Source organism: Setaria viridis, chromosome 5 (assembly GCF_005286985.2).
Source record: "Setaria viridis chromosome 5, Setaria_viridis_v4.0, whole genome shotgun sequence".
Lineage (NCBI taxonomy): Eukaryota > Viridiplantae > Streptophyta > Magnoliopsida > Poales > Poaceae > Setaria > Setaria viridis.
Window position 1 is genome coordinate 45,093,784 of NC_048267.2, and position 18,140 is coordinate 45,111,923.

Here is an 18,140-nt window from a genome sequence, read left to right on the forward strand (position 1 = left end):
GTTAGGTGTTCAGACTGAGCATGATGAACTGGAAGGGAAAAAACAAGTTATCTTTGTCTATCGACCCCACCCCGCCCCCACCTCCTATCCTCGAGCTCCTCTAACATTTTTTGGTACAGAACTGAAAAAAATGTGTGGTATCCTTGGCATCAATTACAAAGTGAAGCTAGCAGAATTTGGGTCTAAGGTTGATGAAGAAAGAGTGGATGAGGCTCTGACCTTTCTTAGAGTCACCAGGGACAACAACTTCAATGAGGTAATTTCATAATAGTTTGACGAGTCAGTGAATGAGACACAATAAGTGATTAATTGTGTTTCTGGTTGCTGCTGTTACTTCATCCAGTCTGATAGTTTCCCTGTGATTTTATTCTATGCTTCACAGCTCAAAACAATTTCAAAGGAGATCATCAAAGAATGGAAGGCTTCCAATACCCCATTCAAAACAATGTACAAGATCTCCTGGATCACGTATATCCATGATTCTGCTACTGCTGATGAAGTAAGAGGTCAAAACCTCTTGTCTCTCGCGTTTGTGAACAAAGCTAAAAAGGAGCTAACGAACCTGCAAAAGGAGAGAGATATCAGATACAGAAAGAAAGGATAATGCTAAAGGATTCACAAAGTAGAAGCAGGTAGAAATATGAATAACTTTAAGAGAAATGGCTTTTGGAGATTCCATATGGAAATACAGGTGTCATGTGATTACGCTTGAGATTTCTTATCCCCCCCCCAACGAATAGCAGTTCCAGCATTATCCGAATCAGCATTGCGCCAGAATCTATTCAACCAAGAAAGGCGCAAGTGCTAGCTGATCTGAAACGAAATCAAATAGTTCTTTCCATTTTCCCAACTATACAAGGTACTCTTTCTTCTCTCTTGCTCCTCTTTAACAGTAGCAATGCCAACAATTAACTAGCAGAAAGGATGTGTCGGGCTAAATAAAGGATGAACTTTGGAAATACCACTACCAGCCAACTAGGTAGAACTTACAGGCTTTCTGGATACTACATGTTTCACCCTATCTTTGGTAAAAGAGCTTCACATGCTTAAATACCAATCACATAATACCCTTATCCATGTGTTCTTTCCTGCAAATCCTACACATTTATCAATATAATCACGCCACCATACACTAATCTTCAGGGACAGGTAAACTGCGCTGAGCAAGGTTTCGGACATATTGGTGACAGTGAAATCTTCACGGCCATCTTTCGTCTACTGTAAACGCAAGCAAACAGCCATGCTAAACGGCCACTTTGTTGCTACAGACAAGTAAATAATTGGTTGCTTATGGTGGCAGCTACAAGATCGACCTGAGCGTGAAGGCAGCCAACGATGGGGCTGGTTCCCAAGAGATTACCAGAGAAGCTCCCTGCCAAACTAGGACTTAGGTACTTGTAATTTACATATGAGCATAGTACTCCCACTTTTCCCTTCTATTTCTCAAACAGATATGTAGTACATGAAAACTCCAGGTTCGTCAAGAAACAGTTTTATAACTCTACTAAAACCTGCTCTACTAACAAACAACATACAGAAATTATCACTGGTGCTAAGCCACCGCACGATGGCTTCCTTACTGATTTCTATATAATATCGTACAGCATTGTTAAACACAGTGGTTGGACACATAGCATTATTCTCGCAGGAACATAACCCCAGATTAACAATCCTCAAAACCATATAAAACCACAATCGGCCCATTTCTGGTAATTTAGAACCTGGAGTTCTGGACAGAGCAAATTACTTTCACTAAAAAAACAGAGCAAATTACTGAGTCACAAACTTTGAAAACTAGATTCTGCTCATGGTAGAAAAAATCCATCAAAATTTGGGGCAGAACTTTTCTGCCTATGGAGATTGTCTAGCGCAAAGGTTTCAGGAGGTCAAGACGGTGCTAGAAGGACCATCCATGGCCCTAGTCCGCCTAGGAGCTTGATACCAGTTTCCATTGCGGCAGTCGGCTGGACTAGATCAGACCATTGCGAACGCAGCTTCACAGCAGAAGGTTATGCGCACTAGCTAGCGCTAACTATCTGAGATTCCCCTAATCTAGGCAGAGAGGGTGGCGAACGGGTTCTGTGAACTCACCGAGACGGGGACTGAGTAGAAGGTGCCGGGCTGGTGACTGCGAACTCGGCGGCTTCGGCTTCGCGCCCCGGGTTCCCAACGGTCAGGAGCTGTTCGATCTGCAATAGGGGACGTCATGGCAGGAAACGGTGGGTTGAACATGATAGAGAATAATGGAAGCTTGAGAGATGCAGTGTGTCCTTACCAGGCGTCGGGCGCGACGGCGCGCGCCGACGTCGAGGACGAAGGGGAAGCAGGACCCGCTTGCTTGATGCCGACATTCTCCTTGGATTTCCTTGTTGCCAACCCGCTTGCTTGTTGGCGAAGAGGAATACTGCGGTGAGGAGGAAGACGGGGATCACGGGTTGTAGCGACAGAGATTGGTGGATAAGGTGCGGGCGTGCGGCCCGGTGCGCTCGGGGTCGTCCGGTCCGGTCCGGTGCACGGTCGAGCTGGCTCGACGTCGTTTTCTTCGCGTGGGGTCCAGGCGCCTACGTGGTGTGGGCGAGGTGCCTTGCGCGTCCCGTTTTCCTTTCGTGCGGAGGAAGAAGCTGTGCCTGCGGGCCTTTGGTTGCTGTTGTTGTGCCGTGTACCCGTCCGTGTTGCGGCAGGGGAGAAAGAGAAAGGAGGAGACGGGCTGGGCTTTGACCGGTTGCTGCTGGGCCTGGGCTACACACACAGCTAGGCTTGGAAAACAAAGAATCGAAAGAAGCCGCGATGGGCTGACAAGTGTACTTTGGGTCAGATTGCATATTCTTCGTTCAATTATTTTTTTTGCATATTCATACCTAAGAAACTTATGGGAGATTATGTTGTTCGTTATCATTCACCTTTTTTAGCCAATAACAAACTGACACGTCATTGATTACCCTATGAAACAGAAACCACAATAGAACATATAACTAAATCTTTCAGAAAGACCAAAAACCGAATGAAACAGCCCCTGTCTACTTCTTGTTTGTATTATACACAAGAACAAAACTGCTTATGCCGAACAGTGAAGTATTATGCATATTCAACGAGATGCTTCAATTCATTGGTGTTCGGTAGGATGGGAAACCGGCATTTAGAAATAGCATTTTTCATCTACTCCCTCCAGTCCAAATTATAAGTCATTCCAAGAATCTTGGAGAGTCAAAGCATCTCAAGTTTGACCAAAATTATAGAGAAAATTATAAAGATTTATGACATCAAATAGGTATACTATGAAAATATAATTGATGAAGAATCTAATAATACTTAGTTGACATCATAAATTTTATTATATTATCATATAAATTTGGTCAAACTTGATATACTTTCACTCTCCGAGATTCTTGGAATGACTTATAATTTGGGATGGAGGGAGTATATAAGATCTATGTAGCCGTGCTGTTACAAGCATTCAAATTACCCTTACTGGATATTGTAGACAATTAGCCTCAACCTTAATGGCATTAGCTTGCGTTGAGAAAAGTAAATTCAGTACACTCATGCTGGACATGTTTGTCAAACATGTAGTCACATGCTCTTCTATTCCAATATGTCGGGGAGACGAGACGATGAAACTGGACCTGGTGGTAGGCCTTAGGGGGTTTTTTTCAGTGGAGGCCCGTTTGCGGATTTTTTTTTTTCGTTCACCCATCAGTTTCGTGCAGTGCTTGGGCCGGTGGGATTGTCTAATGTCCTGTCCCACCCCTGCAGTGGTCGTGCAGCAGCAGCTCGAACCGGACTTCGGGCCTTCACAGGTAAATTAGGCCCAGAACCGTATTAGCAACCGACTTGGGCTTGGGCGGCCCAGATACGGCGGCGCACTCACCACACTGGAGGCGGAAATCATATGATCATATCTATCTTCCACGAGATTTTTTCCGACCCACCTTTCACTGTTTGAAATCCGCGCAACATTACGTGGACCATTGAGATTGCATTTATTTAAAAAATAATAATATTTTAGATGAACCATCTCAGCAGTTTTTATAAAAAAAAGTTGGTGAATGTTTCTTCCCTTCCTTTAATTTTTCTATATTGTATCAAAACATTTTATTAAAAAGTTTTTACATTCTCAATTCCTATAGAATTGCAAATGTCATGCAACTCTATTCCTATATTTTTCATATTTATAGATTCCTTCATTTCAAAGAGGACTTGAATAAAAAGAGCTCTTTGACGGTGCACAATACTAGTATTTGGGAAGGACCAGTATAAAAACATCCGACATATGGTATGGGTAGTATACATGAGTAGTATTTGGAGTACAAGGGTATCATGGTAAAAAGAACACAAACGCTATCACTATAATTTTATTTTTTAACACTAGCATAAAGTTTAAAAGACCAATACATTTGAAATATCACTTTTTACAATATAATAATTACTAAATTATTCATAATAATAAACATTTATATGTTATATATACTTATATACCACTAAGTAGTAGTATTGTGTAACGTAAAAGAGTTCACCGTGAATCTCAAATGGAAATATAATTGTATAGTAGCTAGGTTGGGTACTATACTACCACCAGTGCTGCCAACATGGTTACCCAGACAATTTCTGTCGAGCCAAGATTGTCCCAAATGCACCTATATATTAGGTCTGTTCGCTTCAGCTTATAAGCCGGCTGAAAAGCTGAAACGGCTGATTTGTTGTGAGAGTAAAATACTGTTTGGTGGCTGATAAGCCGGCTGAATAAGCTGAAGCGAACAGACCGATGGTCTCCTTGCTTCCTCTTGCCATCTCACTCATAGCCCGCTCCTCCCGCGCACACTGTAGCGGGTCCATCAAGAACGGCGCCGCTCATCGTAGACCTCACCGGCGCGCTCGTCTAGTCCACGTGCCCGTCCACGCACGGCACGGTCCCGTGCTAGTCCGACACGTGCCGCGCGGGCAACCAGCAGCGCCCGCGCCGCTGCCGGTACGTGGACGCCGGCTGGTTCGGGGCCAACCGCGAGCCGGGCTGCAGCGGCTGCGCGCCGCCCACTCCTCCTCCGGCCACCGGTGACCTCATCGGCGTCGCGATGTCGGCCAAGACCACCGACGGCCGCAATCCTCTGCACCCAGTGGGATTCTCCACCGTCGGCTCGTGCTGCGCCCGACCGCCTCCTGAGATCGCTCCCCACGGGCGCCGCCGGCGTGGCGGGCTTTACCGGCGGCCGCTCTCCCTGCCGTTGCAGCTCTCCTCGCCGCACGCTTTGTATAAAGAGCTGACTCTCAGCCGTGGCTACAATCTCGAGGGTCAAGTCAGCCCCTGTGCAGGAAGCGTTTGTACGGTGTCATGATCCATCTGCTCCTCGATCCAGCATCTCCAACAGATTGTATCCACGGATATCCGCATCTGATTAATCGTTAAGTCAACTCCAACACTTACTTTCCTTCTCCTTTAGCAACGCAAAATAAAGCCTGAACGTCTCTGCATATACAAACACATATAACAGGATCAAACCATCGAGCTCAAGTTCTCATTTTCTCAACAACCCAAAGCTCTTCCAGTCGCTAGAAGAAGAGGAACACTGTAGCTGCAGCTGTTCGCTTCAGCTCTGCAGCTGCTGCTAATTGGGACACTGGCTGTGGGCCAACTGCTGCAGCAGCGGCAGCCAGCTGTGCCGAACACGGTGTGCACCATGGCACCTTCGCTGCAACTGCAACCCAGTATGCATCCTGCAGCTAGAGCTCTTGCCATGTCTGCTCCCCATGCCGTATGCCGTCTCGCTGCTACTGGTTGTGCTCCTCCTCCAATGCACGGCGGCGCAAGCGAGCCAGCAGCCGCCGCTGGTTTCCAGGATCACCAAAGACGCCACCTCTTCCCTCTACACCATCTCCATCAAGGACGACGCGCCGCTGCTCGTCGACCTCGCCGGCCCGCTCGTCTGGTCGACGTGCCCCTCCCCGCACGCCACGGTCCCGTGCCAGTTCGACACGTGCCGCGCGGCCAACCAGCAGCGCCCGCGACGGTGCCGGTACGTGGACGCCGGCGCGTTCTGGGCCGGCCGCGAGCCGCCGGCCTGGGGCTGCGCCTGCGCCGCCCACCCCTTCAACCCGGTCACCGGCGAGTGCTCCACCGGCGACCTCACCAGCTTCGCCATGTCGGCCAACACCACCAACGGCACCGACCTGCTGTACCCGGAGGCGTTCGCCGCCGTCGGTGGGTGCGCACCCGGCCGCCTCCTGGCGTCGCTCCCCGCGGCGGCCACCGGCGTCGCGGGATTCTCCCGGGACCCGCTCTCGCTGCGGTCGCAGCTCGCAGCGCAGCGCGGCTTCGGCGGCAGGTTCGCGCTGTGCCTCCCAGCCTTCGCCGCGTTCGGCGGCACGCCGGTGTACCTGGGGACGGAGTCGCGGGGCCTCGTCGAGTACACGGGCTCCATCCCGTACGCACCGCTCCTCGCGAACCCGAGGAACCCCAGCGGCTACTACATCCCCGTCAAGGGCATCTCCATGTCCTGGCACGGCGTGGACGTGGCGGCCTCCCTGCCCAACGGTGCGCTGGACCTCGACGGCCGCACTGGCCGAGGCGGCGTCGTGCTGAGCACGGTCACGCCGTACACCATCATGCGGCCGGAGGTTCGACGAGGCAATAACAAGGTGCGTCTCCGCTGCAAACCATGGCGCCATCAATTACTGCCACTACTCAATAATGAGCTGACTGATACTGATGATCATCTTTGAGCTGATCGAGATCAACTCACCTGCAGAGGGAAGGTGACAGATGTGAAGCGTGTGCCAGCGGTGAAGCCGTTCCAGCTGTGCTACAACGGCGCCTTCCCGCTGCTGAAGCGGCCGGTCAGCTACGACGTACCAAGGATCGACCTGGAGCTGGCCGGCGCCACAAGCAACTGAACTGTGCTCAATAACAACTACCTGGTGCAGGTGGACGGCGCCATGTGCGTCGGGGTCCTCGAGATGGAGCCGGGCGCCATGCCGGTTGATGGCGAGCCGGCAGCGGTGATCGGCGGGAAGACGATAGAGAACAACCTGCTGGTGTTCGATCTGGAGAAAGGGGTGCTGGGGTTCAGCTTGTTGGACTTTCAGTCGACCAGCTGCTACAGCTCTTACCTGAGTCACCTTTGAGCCAGTAACAGAGTGCTGCACTTGTACTCCAGCAGCACAAGCTTTCTAGGCATCTCTGTTGTTGCGTGAACATTTTGCAGCAGTATCATTGTGGTCCTCAGGCACGATGCTAACAAATTTCAGGCAATCTCGCTCCATTTTCCCGTTGCCTGTGCTGCACCACTATGTCCGGAGTCGGATCCTCACTTGGCAGCTCCAGATAACTGATGTTGATCAAATGCACTATGGATTCAAGATAAAATGCATGAATTCATCAGACACAATTAACACATACAACCAAAAAGAAACTCTATGTAATGCAAGTTCATGCAGGCCAGGATGAAAGCACAGCCGAAATGAAACTGTACCTTATGCTTTACACAGGCAAGAACATTTCGACAACACTTTCAGCTTATGTGGTGGTGGTGCCACGTCGGGCCAGCGTGGACGTCCGTGGCGCCACTCCCGGTGTCAGGCGGTGCCATGCTGAGTACAGTGACGTGTGCACAACGTCACGGTCATGTGGCCCGACGTGTTCCTCCCGTTCCCCCCGGTAGTTCGACGAGGCCATGAACAGGTTCTCCTTGCGCTATGCAAAACATGGCGTCATTATCCAAGTACAATATCAAATAGCACTACCTGGCTGAGCTGATTAGTCATGCGTGAACTGAACTCACATGCAAGGGAAACATGCCCGGTGTGAAGAGCGTGCCGCCGCCGGGCGGCGGTTGAGCCTTCGAGCTGTTCTACAACGGTTCTTGAAGTGGCCGGTCAGCTAAGACGCTGGAGAGAGCAACCTGATGGTGTTCCGTCTGATTAATTTCATGAATGGAAGGGCGTACGTACTTGTTAGCTTCAGATAAATGCTCATGATCAAATAGATGAATTCATCACCCAAGTTATATTAATTGATACGGCCGGAAAAAAACTCTTTACCAATTTCATGCAGGCAAGAATATAATTAAAGAGACTATGATCAAGAGAAAAATCTTGGTAAACCGTACCTACCTGATGCTTTACACAGGCAACGACGTTTGGACAAAGATACTCGGCTCTCCTTGTATACATAATGCATATGGAATTTGGACAGCTAACCATTTCAAACAAAAAACAATGAACTGCTGTATTTTTAAACAAATCAATAAACACTCATAACTTGTATTTTTAAACCAAGGTACACAGTTGCACTGTCTGCTATAGCAATTCCTTCTGTTTACATATGCTAAATAAAAGCTAAAATGTAGTAGAATTTTTCACACACAAAAAAAGAAAATAGCGTGCCATCGCTTAGCTTTGGTTACTGCTTAGGAATGCCCTTCTATGTGAGGTAGATAAACCAATTTATTTAAACCTGCACGGTTAAGGAATATTAAATCTAAAAGAAGAAATTTGTATACCATATTATACAACTTATTTCAAATCTAGCCACACTATCTCAGGACAGTTTGATAAGTTGACTTGAAATTAAACAGCGATGTAATACTCCAACAAAGATGTACTCAAACTTATTAGTTTTTCATGTTGATATGTTGATGAAATTTCAATGTTGCATGATTGCAGCAAGCTAAAGTTTCATGATAGATTTTCACCAGTTTCTACCACAACATATTTAAGACTAAGGGGGAAATGAAAAAATAGGATATAGATGTATAATGTGGCACAGAAAATATTCCTAGAGAGGTATACTAGCAATTTTATCGAATGAAATAAGCTCTCTATATACATTCAGAGCTCAGAATATAGGTATTACCGGGCATGTGCTACTCCTCCATATCTTTGTATTTGCCTCCAGCTCATCAATCATGTCTTCAATGTTGTAGGCAGCAGATTTGAGCTTCTAGAGCCAAAGCCGGACCGATTCACTAACTTGGGAGCGGTTCTCAGCATCCGCCATCATGGCCTGCACAGTGATCAAGGTGCCCTTCATCTCCTCAAAATCATCACTGAACCTCTGCAGAAGCTCCACCCTTTCCCAGGCAGACTGACCAAGCATGCCAGCCACACGCTGCACAACAGTTCCAGCAATCATCTCAGCACCCCCACTCATGTTAGGCCTTGATCTCTCGCGCACAGGTATTATTTGTGTTGCGCCCAAGATAGCTTATAGATAGAACAAAGATGATGTGCTCTGCTATTTATACTGCTTTCTTTCTTAGCCTGAAGCTTTTGCACCTGATACCTGGAGTGTAGTGTAGTTGAGTGCTGGGGATATCTACTGAAGGCAAAATGCATATATTCTGATGCAGAGTTGCACCTTGCAAGCCTCGACCTTTGAGGAAAGGTATATGCATGATGGCCTCTCAGGAAAGGAACATATTAGGGGAAAAAATAAAGAGAAGAACCTCAGATTAATTCGAAGATGTACAATGAAAAATGGTAGTTAACATGATGCTGAGACCTTCACCTTTTAGTTCAGGAATGATGTGGTCCTTCGTATCTGTGAAGAAATGAACCTTCGTAAGAAAAGCATTCTGCAGTTTGCATTCTTTGAGTAGGTCATACAAATTGCAGAGAACAAATGCTGCACAGCAAGTGCAGGACATTCATAAGCCAAGTATTCTATCCAGGCTATGTGAGAATGCAGGAGCGAATAGTGGAATTTCAGTTGTCACCTCTTTCTAGTTAAAACCTATCCATAATTCTGATCGGAGAGTTGATATGGAACGGGACGGAGCCATGGAGGAATTGCAGTCGTGAAGGGAGGTTCTTTTTAAGAAGGCATGTGAGTATTCCTGATTCCTGAAGGCAAAATACGGTTGCAGGATGGATGCGAAAATGCTGTCTAGCTCGCGTTCTATGGAAGTGTTTACCTGACATGTCCTACCCTCTCCCGAACTCCACGGTCCACGCCACAACCATTGAAGGACGACTCGATTCCAAGGGATGCGTGAACACCCGACTTCCCGCCCGCCATGTTGTCACCGCAGCGATCCGCGTCGATCTGGGCTGTACAAGCCCGATCCAGCGTCCTGGACAGGCCCAAGGGGTGGACGGCATTTCATTTACCGTCCACCCCCCTAGGGTCCGATTGGGCGGCGCCAATGGCGATGCCTCCGCCGCCAGCTCACCTGGGGCCAAGATGGTTCGAAGCGTGTTCCAGCTTCCCAGGGAGAAGTTTCCGTCGACTACCTTCATCTAGGTGGCCGACGCCGTCGTGGCGGCGCGGTTTGACGCAGGGCGCGGGCGGGCGGCGAGCCGGCGAGACTGCGAGCCGTGCAGCGCGTGCTGGTGCCTGGTACGGTGGAGCTAGGTTCTCGCCCAGATGGACGGGTTCCATGGTACGGCAGCACGAGCGCCGCCGGATGCCAGGATCTCACCACTTATGGTGTGCTTTGGGGACGGCCGGCCGGATTGCGCGCGGCGCGCGGCGATCGGCGTTCGGGATTAGCAATCCCTCCGGGAGAAGAACGCGAAAGGAGGAGGTGAATCCGTGAATACCTTAGTGGGCGTAGTACGGCCGTAGGTTCACCGGAAGCCGGCCGGCGTGGTGGAACCCGCGTGGCGCTTTGGATGACGGCGTGTTGCCCACCGGCGACATGCCCACCGTCTGCCGACGTCCGTTTCCGCTTTGTCTGCTCCCGTTGGCGCTCCAGATTCCGCCGGCGGCGCCTGCGTGTTTACCGTTGCAGGTGCGAGGCATCACCCAATTAAACCAGCAAACAATACTACCCTCAAACTTGTCAAAAGTTTTTTTTTGTAAAATCAGTTCTTTTTCACTAAATAAAGTATTCCCTCTGTTCCAGGATGCAGCTACGTTTGGACTTTTTCAAAGTTAAACTTTTTCAATTTTGATTGTAAATATAAATAGTGAAATAATCATAGAGACTAATAATATAAATATTATGATGTTAGTAGATTTATCCTGAAACAAACTATTATAATATGTAATCTTTTCTAAATTATTTTTAGAGATATTGTTGGTCAAAGTTAAAAAGATTTGACTTTGGAATTCAAACCTAAATGTAGCTTGTTCTGGGACGGAGGGAGTAGCTAACAAAAAAGTTAATGTTGACTTATTCAAGTTTGTAACCAACGGATAAAAACGTTAACTTGAATTTGGGATTATCTTTTAAGATACGGAGTAATTGCTATTTATTTGTAGATAGATTCAAGAGTTGAAAATTTGAATTTTATGATGTCCGTTTCGTACTCCCGTTTGATGATTTGTGATACATTTTCCTTGCCGAAGATTTGTGTTCTATTTTTTCTTGTCATCTACAGAAGTCGAGATTTGAAGGTTTGTGACACTCACAAGGCAACTTTGAGTAATTGAGTTGTGACTCAGTCCTGTTTTGTTCCAATTTTGAATTTTCTTTCTTTCTTTTGTTTTTCCCTTACGCGCGCTGACCGAACGAACAACTTGTACCATGGACAATTCTTCAGAACATTCATAGTTGCACGTACGTGTCGTCACATTAGCAAAGACTCTAGTTGCACTGACTGAACCTCACGTTAGCGAGACTTGCCGGCACCGCCGTCCTGGCCATGTTTGCCGTTCACCGGCCGTTGCAGTTGCAGCACAGCGTCAGCCATGGTGGAGCGCGTGCCGCCATGTAACATGTGCGGTGTGCCCACCCGCTTCCCCACCCCGACCAAACCCCAAAAACCAACGCAACAAGACCACCACTCACCTCCCCACTATCTCTCACTCACCCACTGCCCGCTGCGCTACACGAGCTCTGCAACTGCAAGGCCGCCGCCGCAGGGCACACACATCGCCAAGCAATCCTCCGACCTCTCGCCTCGCCGCGCACCAGCACACGCGGTCCCGCACACCAATACAACGACCAATGGCGAGGACGCGCCCGCTCGGCGGCCGGCTCCTCCTCCTCGCCGTCCTCGCCGCCGTGCTGGCGCTCCACCACGCGCCGCCGTCGTGCGCCGCGTGGTCCGAGCTCCCGGCGTTGTCTATCTCCGCGGCGCCCGAGTACCCGCCTCTCCCGCGCCTCCCCAGGCAGCACGGCCACCACCCCCACTCCGCCCTCCCGCCGGCGGCGCTGGCGCTGTCGCCGGACATCATGCCCGTGCTCCCCTCCCCCGCCGAGGACGGCGCCGCCGCGCCGCCGTCCGACGCCGAGCCCACCATCCCGTCCAGCCCGAGCCCGCCCAACCCCGACGCGCTCGAGCCCAACTCCGCCTTCGCGCCGTCCGGCTACGCGCCCGCCGTCGCCGCGCAGTCTCCCGCGCCGCCGCCGGCCCGGGCGGCGACCGTGGCGTGGGCGCTCCCTGTCGTCGCGCTGCTGGCCATGTGGTCGGTGTAGTGGAGTGGGCGAGCCATGCCGCCATGGTCCTCACCTCGGCTCCTCGTAGACGGGACAACTGGGGCAGAGCACGCATGTCTGTCTCGTCAGCCTTCAGGCGTGCAAGGAAAGTTGGCCGTTGGTTGGTCGGGTTGGCTCTGCACCTTGCATTGCACTACTCATTGTCCTTGTGAAGAACTGTTACTCCGTTTCTTCAGCTTTTAGTTCTCTCCTGTAAATTTTAGTTTTTTTTTATTTTGATTCATATTTTTGGGAGGAGGGGTTACATTATGTTATAGCCTTTGTTTTGTTTTGTGGCCTTTGTTAAGTTGAGATTATTTGGGTGGCTCTTGTAATAAATTTGGAGGGATTATTAGTTAATTGCTACCTTATGTGAGGTTCAATTGGATCCTTTCTTGCTTGATTCATACTCTACCTTGCCTGCTGATTCTTCAGCTGCAGCCAATTGCTCATTTACTCGTATTTTCTTCAGAAAATAGTCCTCACAGGTCATCCGAAAGAGGCCACAAGGGCATCAGAGGCTCTGCTTACAAGCAATCATGGTGTGTGTGATTGTTTTGCTGCTCCTATAATTTGCAGCTCATTAGATCAGATCATTGGAATGGTAGCGCATGATATGAAATTGTTTCCGATGCTTCTACTAAAGCATAACCTGGAAAAGTGTGTGATTGTTTCCTTTCCATCACTGACTCTATATGAGTAGAAAACTCTGAAAGTGACCATGATAATTCACCGGAAAGCGCAAAGTGGAACTGGAACTCCACATGGAAATTCTATATTCTCACTTTCTTGCTCCTTTTAGATCGGCATCACACTTTAGGTTCATCATCGCCTCATGATTATGAGCATAAAGCCTCTGGCATTGCCGCTTTGCCAAGAAATTAACTTTGAAGACATGATCAATTGCTGCAGGCTGCAGGCATGTGAGCTCGCTCGTGGTTTGAGACAGCCATGATTGGAGAAGATCACGTGGCCTCTGAACTGTGTTCCAAGAATATTGACTGTTGTCTCTGATAAAATAAAATCTAATGCGTTTTGATTGAGAGGTGGTGATGGCTCTTGCAGTCATCAGTTTAGTGTAAGTGAATCTGCAGTGATTATTTTCTTTCTTGGATGTAGGTCGTTGGAACTTAATTTGAGGATAACCGCGCGCACCAATTCACGTTCACTATGACTCCCTTGTTGCATACAGCTTTGCTCTCAGTGCAGTAAGTTCAGATGCTGCGGCCCTTTGCACTTGTGCCTGAAGAACAGAGGCAGCCAAGGCAAATCTCACCAAAGTTGAAACGAGATGTGCATGTGAATGATAGACAAACGGCTCCTAGTGGCATCCAATGATAGGAAAAAGACATCCGCGTAAGATGGGATCGATCGGCCATGCATGTCGTCGTCAGGCGAACTTCTTCACGTGCAGTGTCCATTTTGCACCCAAGCTCCATCTCCGATGAATTACCCTGCAATTATGCCTCGGTAAAATCTATTTGGCTTTGCTTTTTAAGTTTTAACCATCCATTGACAGTATTACTGTGAAACGTGGCCCTGAGGGGAAGCCGGTCGAGGTCCAGCCCTAGCAAGAAGAAGGCAAGAAGAGTGACGTCGAGCTGGCCGATCTCTGAGCTGTGCGCGATCGATGAGAAGATTCGCCTCCTCGTTGTGCAGGCTAGGGTAGCTGTAGGAGGAAGACGCCAAGGGATTAAGTAGGCAGTCACGTGCTCGTCTGCTACTCGATTACCGATCAGTAGTCGACTCTGCTGATGACGCCGTAGCGGTTGGAGCGCGAGGCGAGACTTGAATCCCTGGTGCTGCTGGTAACGGCGCGCGAATCTCCTCTCCTTTGGTTTACGCCGTGCCGCCTTGGATGGAACGGGGAGAATCCGGCCCTGCATGTCGTGCCATGTTCTGGCGAGTGAAGAAAGTTAACTCTACGTCATTGGAGGCTGGAGCTAGGCAGCTAGCCGTGCCTGTCCCAGAACAAACCCGGTGGGCCGTGGCCTCAAACAAACAGCACAGTTCCCCGTAGACTGCCTATTGTTTTGACTTGGATCAGAAGAACTGCTTCATTTCTAGTAATGTTTTGAAAACTGGTCTGAATTTGAACATTTTTCTAGCGATTTTAATTTCAAATAAATCGTGGGATTCGGGGTAACCTATCATACAACAGGCCCAAGTAACATTTTTTTAAATTTTTTAGAGGACCCAAGCAACAGCTGTGCTGCTGCTCAGCGGGCTGAACCGCAAAACATAGCGTGGTCAGTAGTGGGCTGGGCCAAAATCATGCGTTTCTGTCAAGCGGATAGGAATTTTTCGGCCCTCGTGGCCCGCCACCCCTTTCCTTTGCCCTCTCAGCTCTTCTGCTGCATACCTGAAGGATCACAAGCCTCCAATGCCGCCGGAGCGGAGCTGCAACCGCCGGCAAGCCACCGGAAAACCGACGCGCTGTGGCAGTGGATGCGACGCCAAAATCCATGCCTACTGGCCACCAAGATGCTCCCGATCTCGTCGGCTCGCAGACCACCGGTCGTCCTCGCCGCCCGCGAATCCTCCCACCATGCGCCCGCGGACAACGCCCACCACCTGCTCGACGAAACGCCGCGCAGCAGGGCCGGCGCCATCGTGCGCGCCCTCACCGCATCCTCCTCCACCGGGGACGCGAACGTCGTCGCGTCGCTCCACTGCGCGTCCCTCAAGACGAGCGCCGTGCTGGACCCGCCCGTGCGCACGTCCCTGCTTACGGCGTACGCCAGGGTACGCGACGCGAGCGCCGCGCAGGCGCTGTTCGGCGAGGCCACCGTCGCCCCCGACGTGATCCTGTGGAACGCGGCCATCAGCGCCTTGACGCTGAGTCGCCGGTACGACGATGCCGCGGCTCTTTTCAGGCGGATGGCGCGCGAACTCGGGGAGTTTGATTCGACGACGGTGGTTGTCATGCTGTCGGGGGCGTCCCGCGCGGGTAACCTTGAGCACGGGATGGCGCTTCATGGCATGGCAGCAAAGAGATGCCTGGATGCCGACCATCTGAGCCTGTGGAACGCTCTTGTTGACATGTACGCAAAATGTGGTGATTTTTTCTCCTCAGAGGTTGTGTTTCAGAGGATGCCATGCAGGGATACCACCTCATGGAACTCTGTGATAAGTGGAAGCATTTTTAATGGACTTTCTGAGGTCTCAGCATGGTACTTCAAGGAAATGACACGTTCCATCTTTCAGCCTGATGAGGTGAGCCTCTCTTCTGTCCTCTCAGCCTGCTCTCGTCTGGATGATCTTTTCTCCTTTGGGGAGTCTGTGCATAGCTGTGCAGTCAAACTTGGTTATGAGGACACTGCATCTTGCTCGGTGGCGAATTCTCTCATGACGTTCTATTCTGATTTTGGGCTGCCAGATGCTGCGGAGAAGGTCTTTGCAAGCACTTCAAACAGGAATTCGGTATCATGGAATGCTATGATCAAAGGGCTGGTTAACAATGGAAGAGTAAACGGAGCCCTTACTGTTTTTCGGGAAATGAGGTTGGAGAACCAGCCAGATGTTGCCACTTTGGTGACCATAATTTCATGTTGTGGTGATCAAGGCCTAGTTTCTGAAGGAAGAGCAATTCATGGATACATAATGAGAAAAGGACTTCTTCATGAGGAGCCGTCTGTAGGAAATAGCTTACTTGATTTGTATTTGAAATGCGACGAATCATCTACTGCGAGCCTGTTGTTTAGGACAATGCCAAGAAGAGACCTTATATCATGGAACACAATGATTTCTGGTTACTCAAGAAATGATTCACTGAGAGAAGAGGCACAATCAACATTCAAAGGATTACTTTCTGAGGGCTTACTCTGCAGCTTGACCACTATGCTAGCTGTCATACCTTCATGCTCTAGTCCAGAAGAACTTAGCTTTGGCAGATCACTTCACTCTTTCAGTTTAAAGTATGGACTTGCAAGTGAAGTTTCAGCTGTTAATGCGTTGATGCACATGTATATAAGCTGTGGTGACCCACTGGCTGCCATTTCGCTCATAGAAAGAATAATACCGGTGTCAGATATTGTTTCATGGAATACAATCATAGTTGGCTGTACACAGAATGGACTCTACAAAGATGCATTGGAAGCCTTTCAGTTCATGCATTCCTCTTTGGCTATAAATCCTGACAGTATTACATTAGTTAGCATCTTATCGGCATGTGGAAATCTTAATCTTCAGTCACTAGGAAAATCCATCCACTGCACGATCCTGAAGCAATTGCTTGCTTCCAACTTGAGGGTGAAAAATGCATTGTTAGCCATGTACTTCCGCTATGGAGATACTAAAAGTGCTGAGTTAGTTTTCTATAGCATGGGAGATAAAAATTTATGCTCATGGAATTGTATGATATCTGGTTTCGCGCAGAATAACAAAGGTTGGAGGGCATTGCAGTTCTATCAGAAGATGGAAGATCATGTACCTAATGAAATATCTATAGTTGGTATTATCTGTGCTTGCACACAACTTGGTGATTATAGACAAGGAAAGAACATACATGGGCATGTGGTCAGGTCTGGTCTGCAAAATAATGTTTTTATTTCAGCATCACTTGTTGATATGTATTGCAAGTGTGGTAGACTGGATATTGCTGTCAGAGTATTTGAAGCTTCTGCTGAAAAATCAATTGCTGGCTGGAATTCCATGATATCAGCCTTTGGATTTCATGGCCATGGATTGAAATCCATAGAACTTTTCTCGAAGATGATTGATTCTGGAACAAAAGCAACGAGAAGCACTTTTATTGCTCTTTTGTCAGCTTGCAGTCACTCTGGGCTTATTGATGAAGGATGGAAGTATTACCGCCTTATGTCAGAAAATTTTGGGATTATCCCAACACAAGAACATCATGTGTGCATTGTAGACATGCTTGGGCGGGCTGGTCGGCTGCAGGAAGCACAGAAATTTGTGGAGAGTTTACCATCCCAACAAGCTCATGGAGTTTGGGGTGCACTGTTAAATGCTTGCAGTAGCAAGAGTGAACTCAAGAGGGGTGAATCCGTTGCCAAGCATTTGCTCCATCTGGAACCTGAAAATAGTGGCTATTATGTAACTATTTCAAACCTTTATGCACATAGAGACATGTGGAATGGCGCAATCCAAGTTAGGAGCATTTTGCAAGATAAAGGATTGGTGAAGCCCCATGGTCATAGCATTGTTGGTTAAGCTGCAGATCAAAAGCTGCAGAAGCCATACAATGTCAAGAATCGCAAAAAAAATGTTTGTTCACTTCACCAAGTTCTTCCTGCAAGATCTCTCAAGAAAGACAGTGGTATAGTGGTATCTTATTCGAAAGCTCTGCTGCCTACTCCTTGTACTATATGTTTATGAGGTTTAACTAGAACATGATCGAAATTATACATGATATTAATTCTCCAATTCTGCTCTTGTTCAAATGCAATAGTACCTGAACTCCACTGCTGTTTTTATTGACCATTTCTTTTAACTAACTATGAAAATATATAACTGCAAATGAACCAAAATTTGAGCACTCTCTAGTCCACTGGAACTTCCAGGTTTTGTTACACTTGAATACTTGACTAGTTCAAATACCGGTTGAACATAATTTGATAGAGTGCCTTTCTCCAACGTAGTGCCCTCCCCCAGCACAAGCTTCCTGAGTCCTGACAACTGTGTTTACCCATGCCCTCCTTGAATGGTGATGCTGGCCGGTGTTTGGTCGAAGAGAAGTGGAGAGAAGAATGGAGATGGGCGTCGTCGGTGAGGACAGGCTAGAGGAAGGCAGGGAGCAGAATAAGACATGTCACTCACTGA

General features: G+C 48.7%; 2 protein-coding genes, 1 long non-coding RNA gene and 1 pseudogene across 3 annotated transcripts; 3 read left to right on the forward strand and 1 right to left on the reverse strand.

Annotated features, from left to right (window-relative positions):
• Positions 1-2,076: 2,076 nt before the first annotated feature.
• Positions 2,077-2,585, reverse strand: LOC140222931 (uncharacterized). Its single transcript, XR_011898280.1, has 2 exons — positions 2,276-2,585; positions 2,077-2,189 (listed from the first exon to the last, which is right to left on the reverse strand). It is a non-coding gene; the product is annotated as an uncharacterized lncRNA (long non-coding RNA).
• Positions 2,586-5,152: 2,567 nt separating this feature from the next.
• LOC117855144 (chitinase CLP-like) lies at positions 5,153-7,469 on the forward strand (annotated as a pseudogene).
• Positions 7,470-11,662: 4,193 nt separating this feature from the next.
• LOC117855482 (uncharacterized) lies at positions 11,663-12,739 on the forward strand. The gene has a single exon (XM_034737850.2). It carries the CDS (start codon positions 11,886-11,888, stop codon positions 12,354-12,356), a length of 471 nt encoding a protein of 156 aa, XP_034593741.1. The 5' UTR covers positions 11,663-11,885; the 3' UTR covers positions 12,357-12,739.
• A 941-nt stretch (positions 12,740-13,680) lies between these two features.
• Positions 13,681-15,941, forward strand: LOC117856773 (pentatricopeptide repeat-containing protein At4g19220, mitochondrial-like). Its single transcript, XM_034739163.2, has 2 exons — positions 13,681-15,572; positions 15,736-15,941. The coding sequence occupies exons 1-2, from the start codon at positions 14,631-14,633 to the stop codon at positions 15,796-15,798; spliced, it is 1,005 nt and encodes a 334-aa protein (XP_034595054.2). The 5' UTR covers positions 13,681-14,630; the 3' UTR covers positions 15,799-15,941.
• The last annotated feature ends 2,199 nt before the right edge of the window (positions 15,942-18,140 follow it).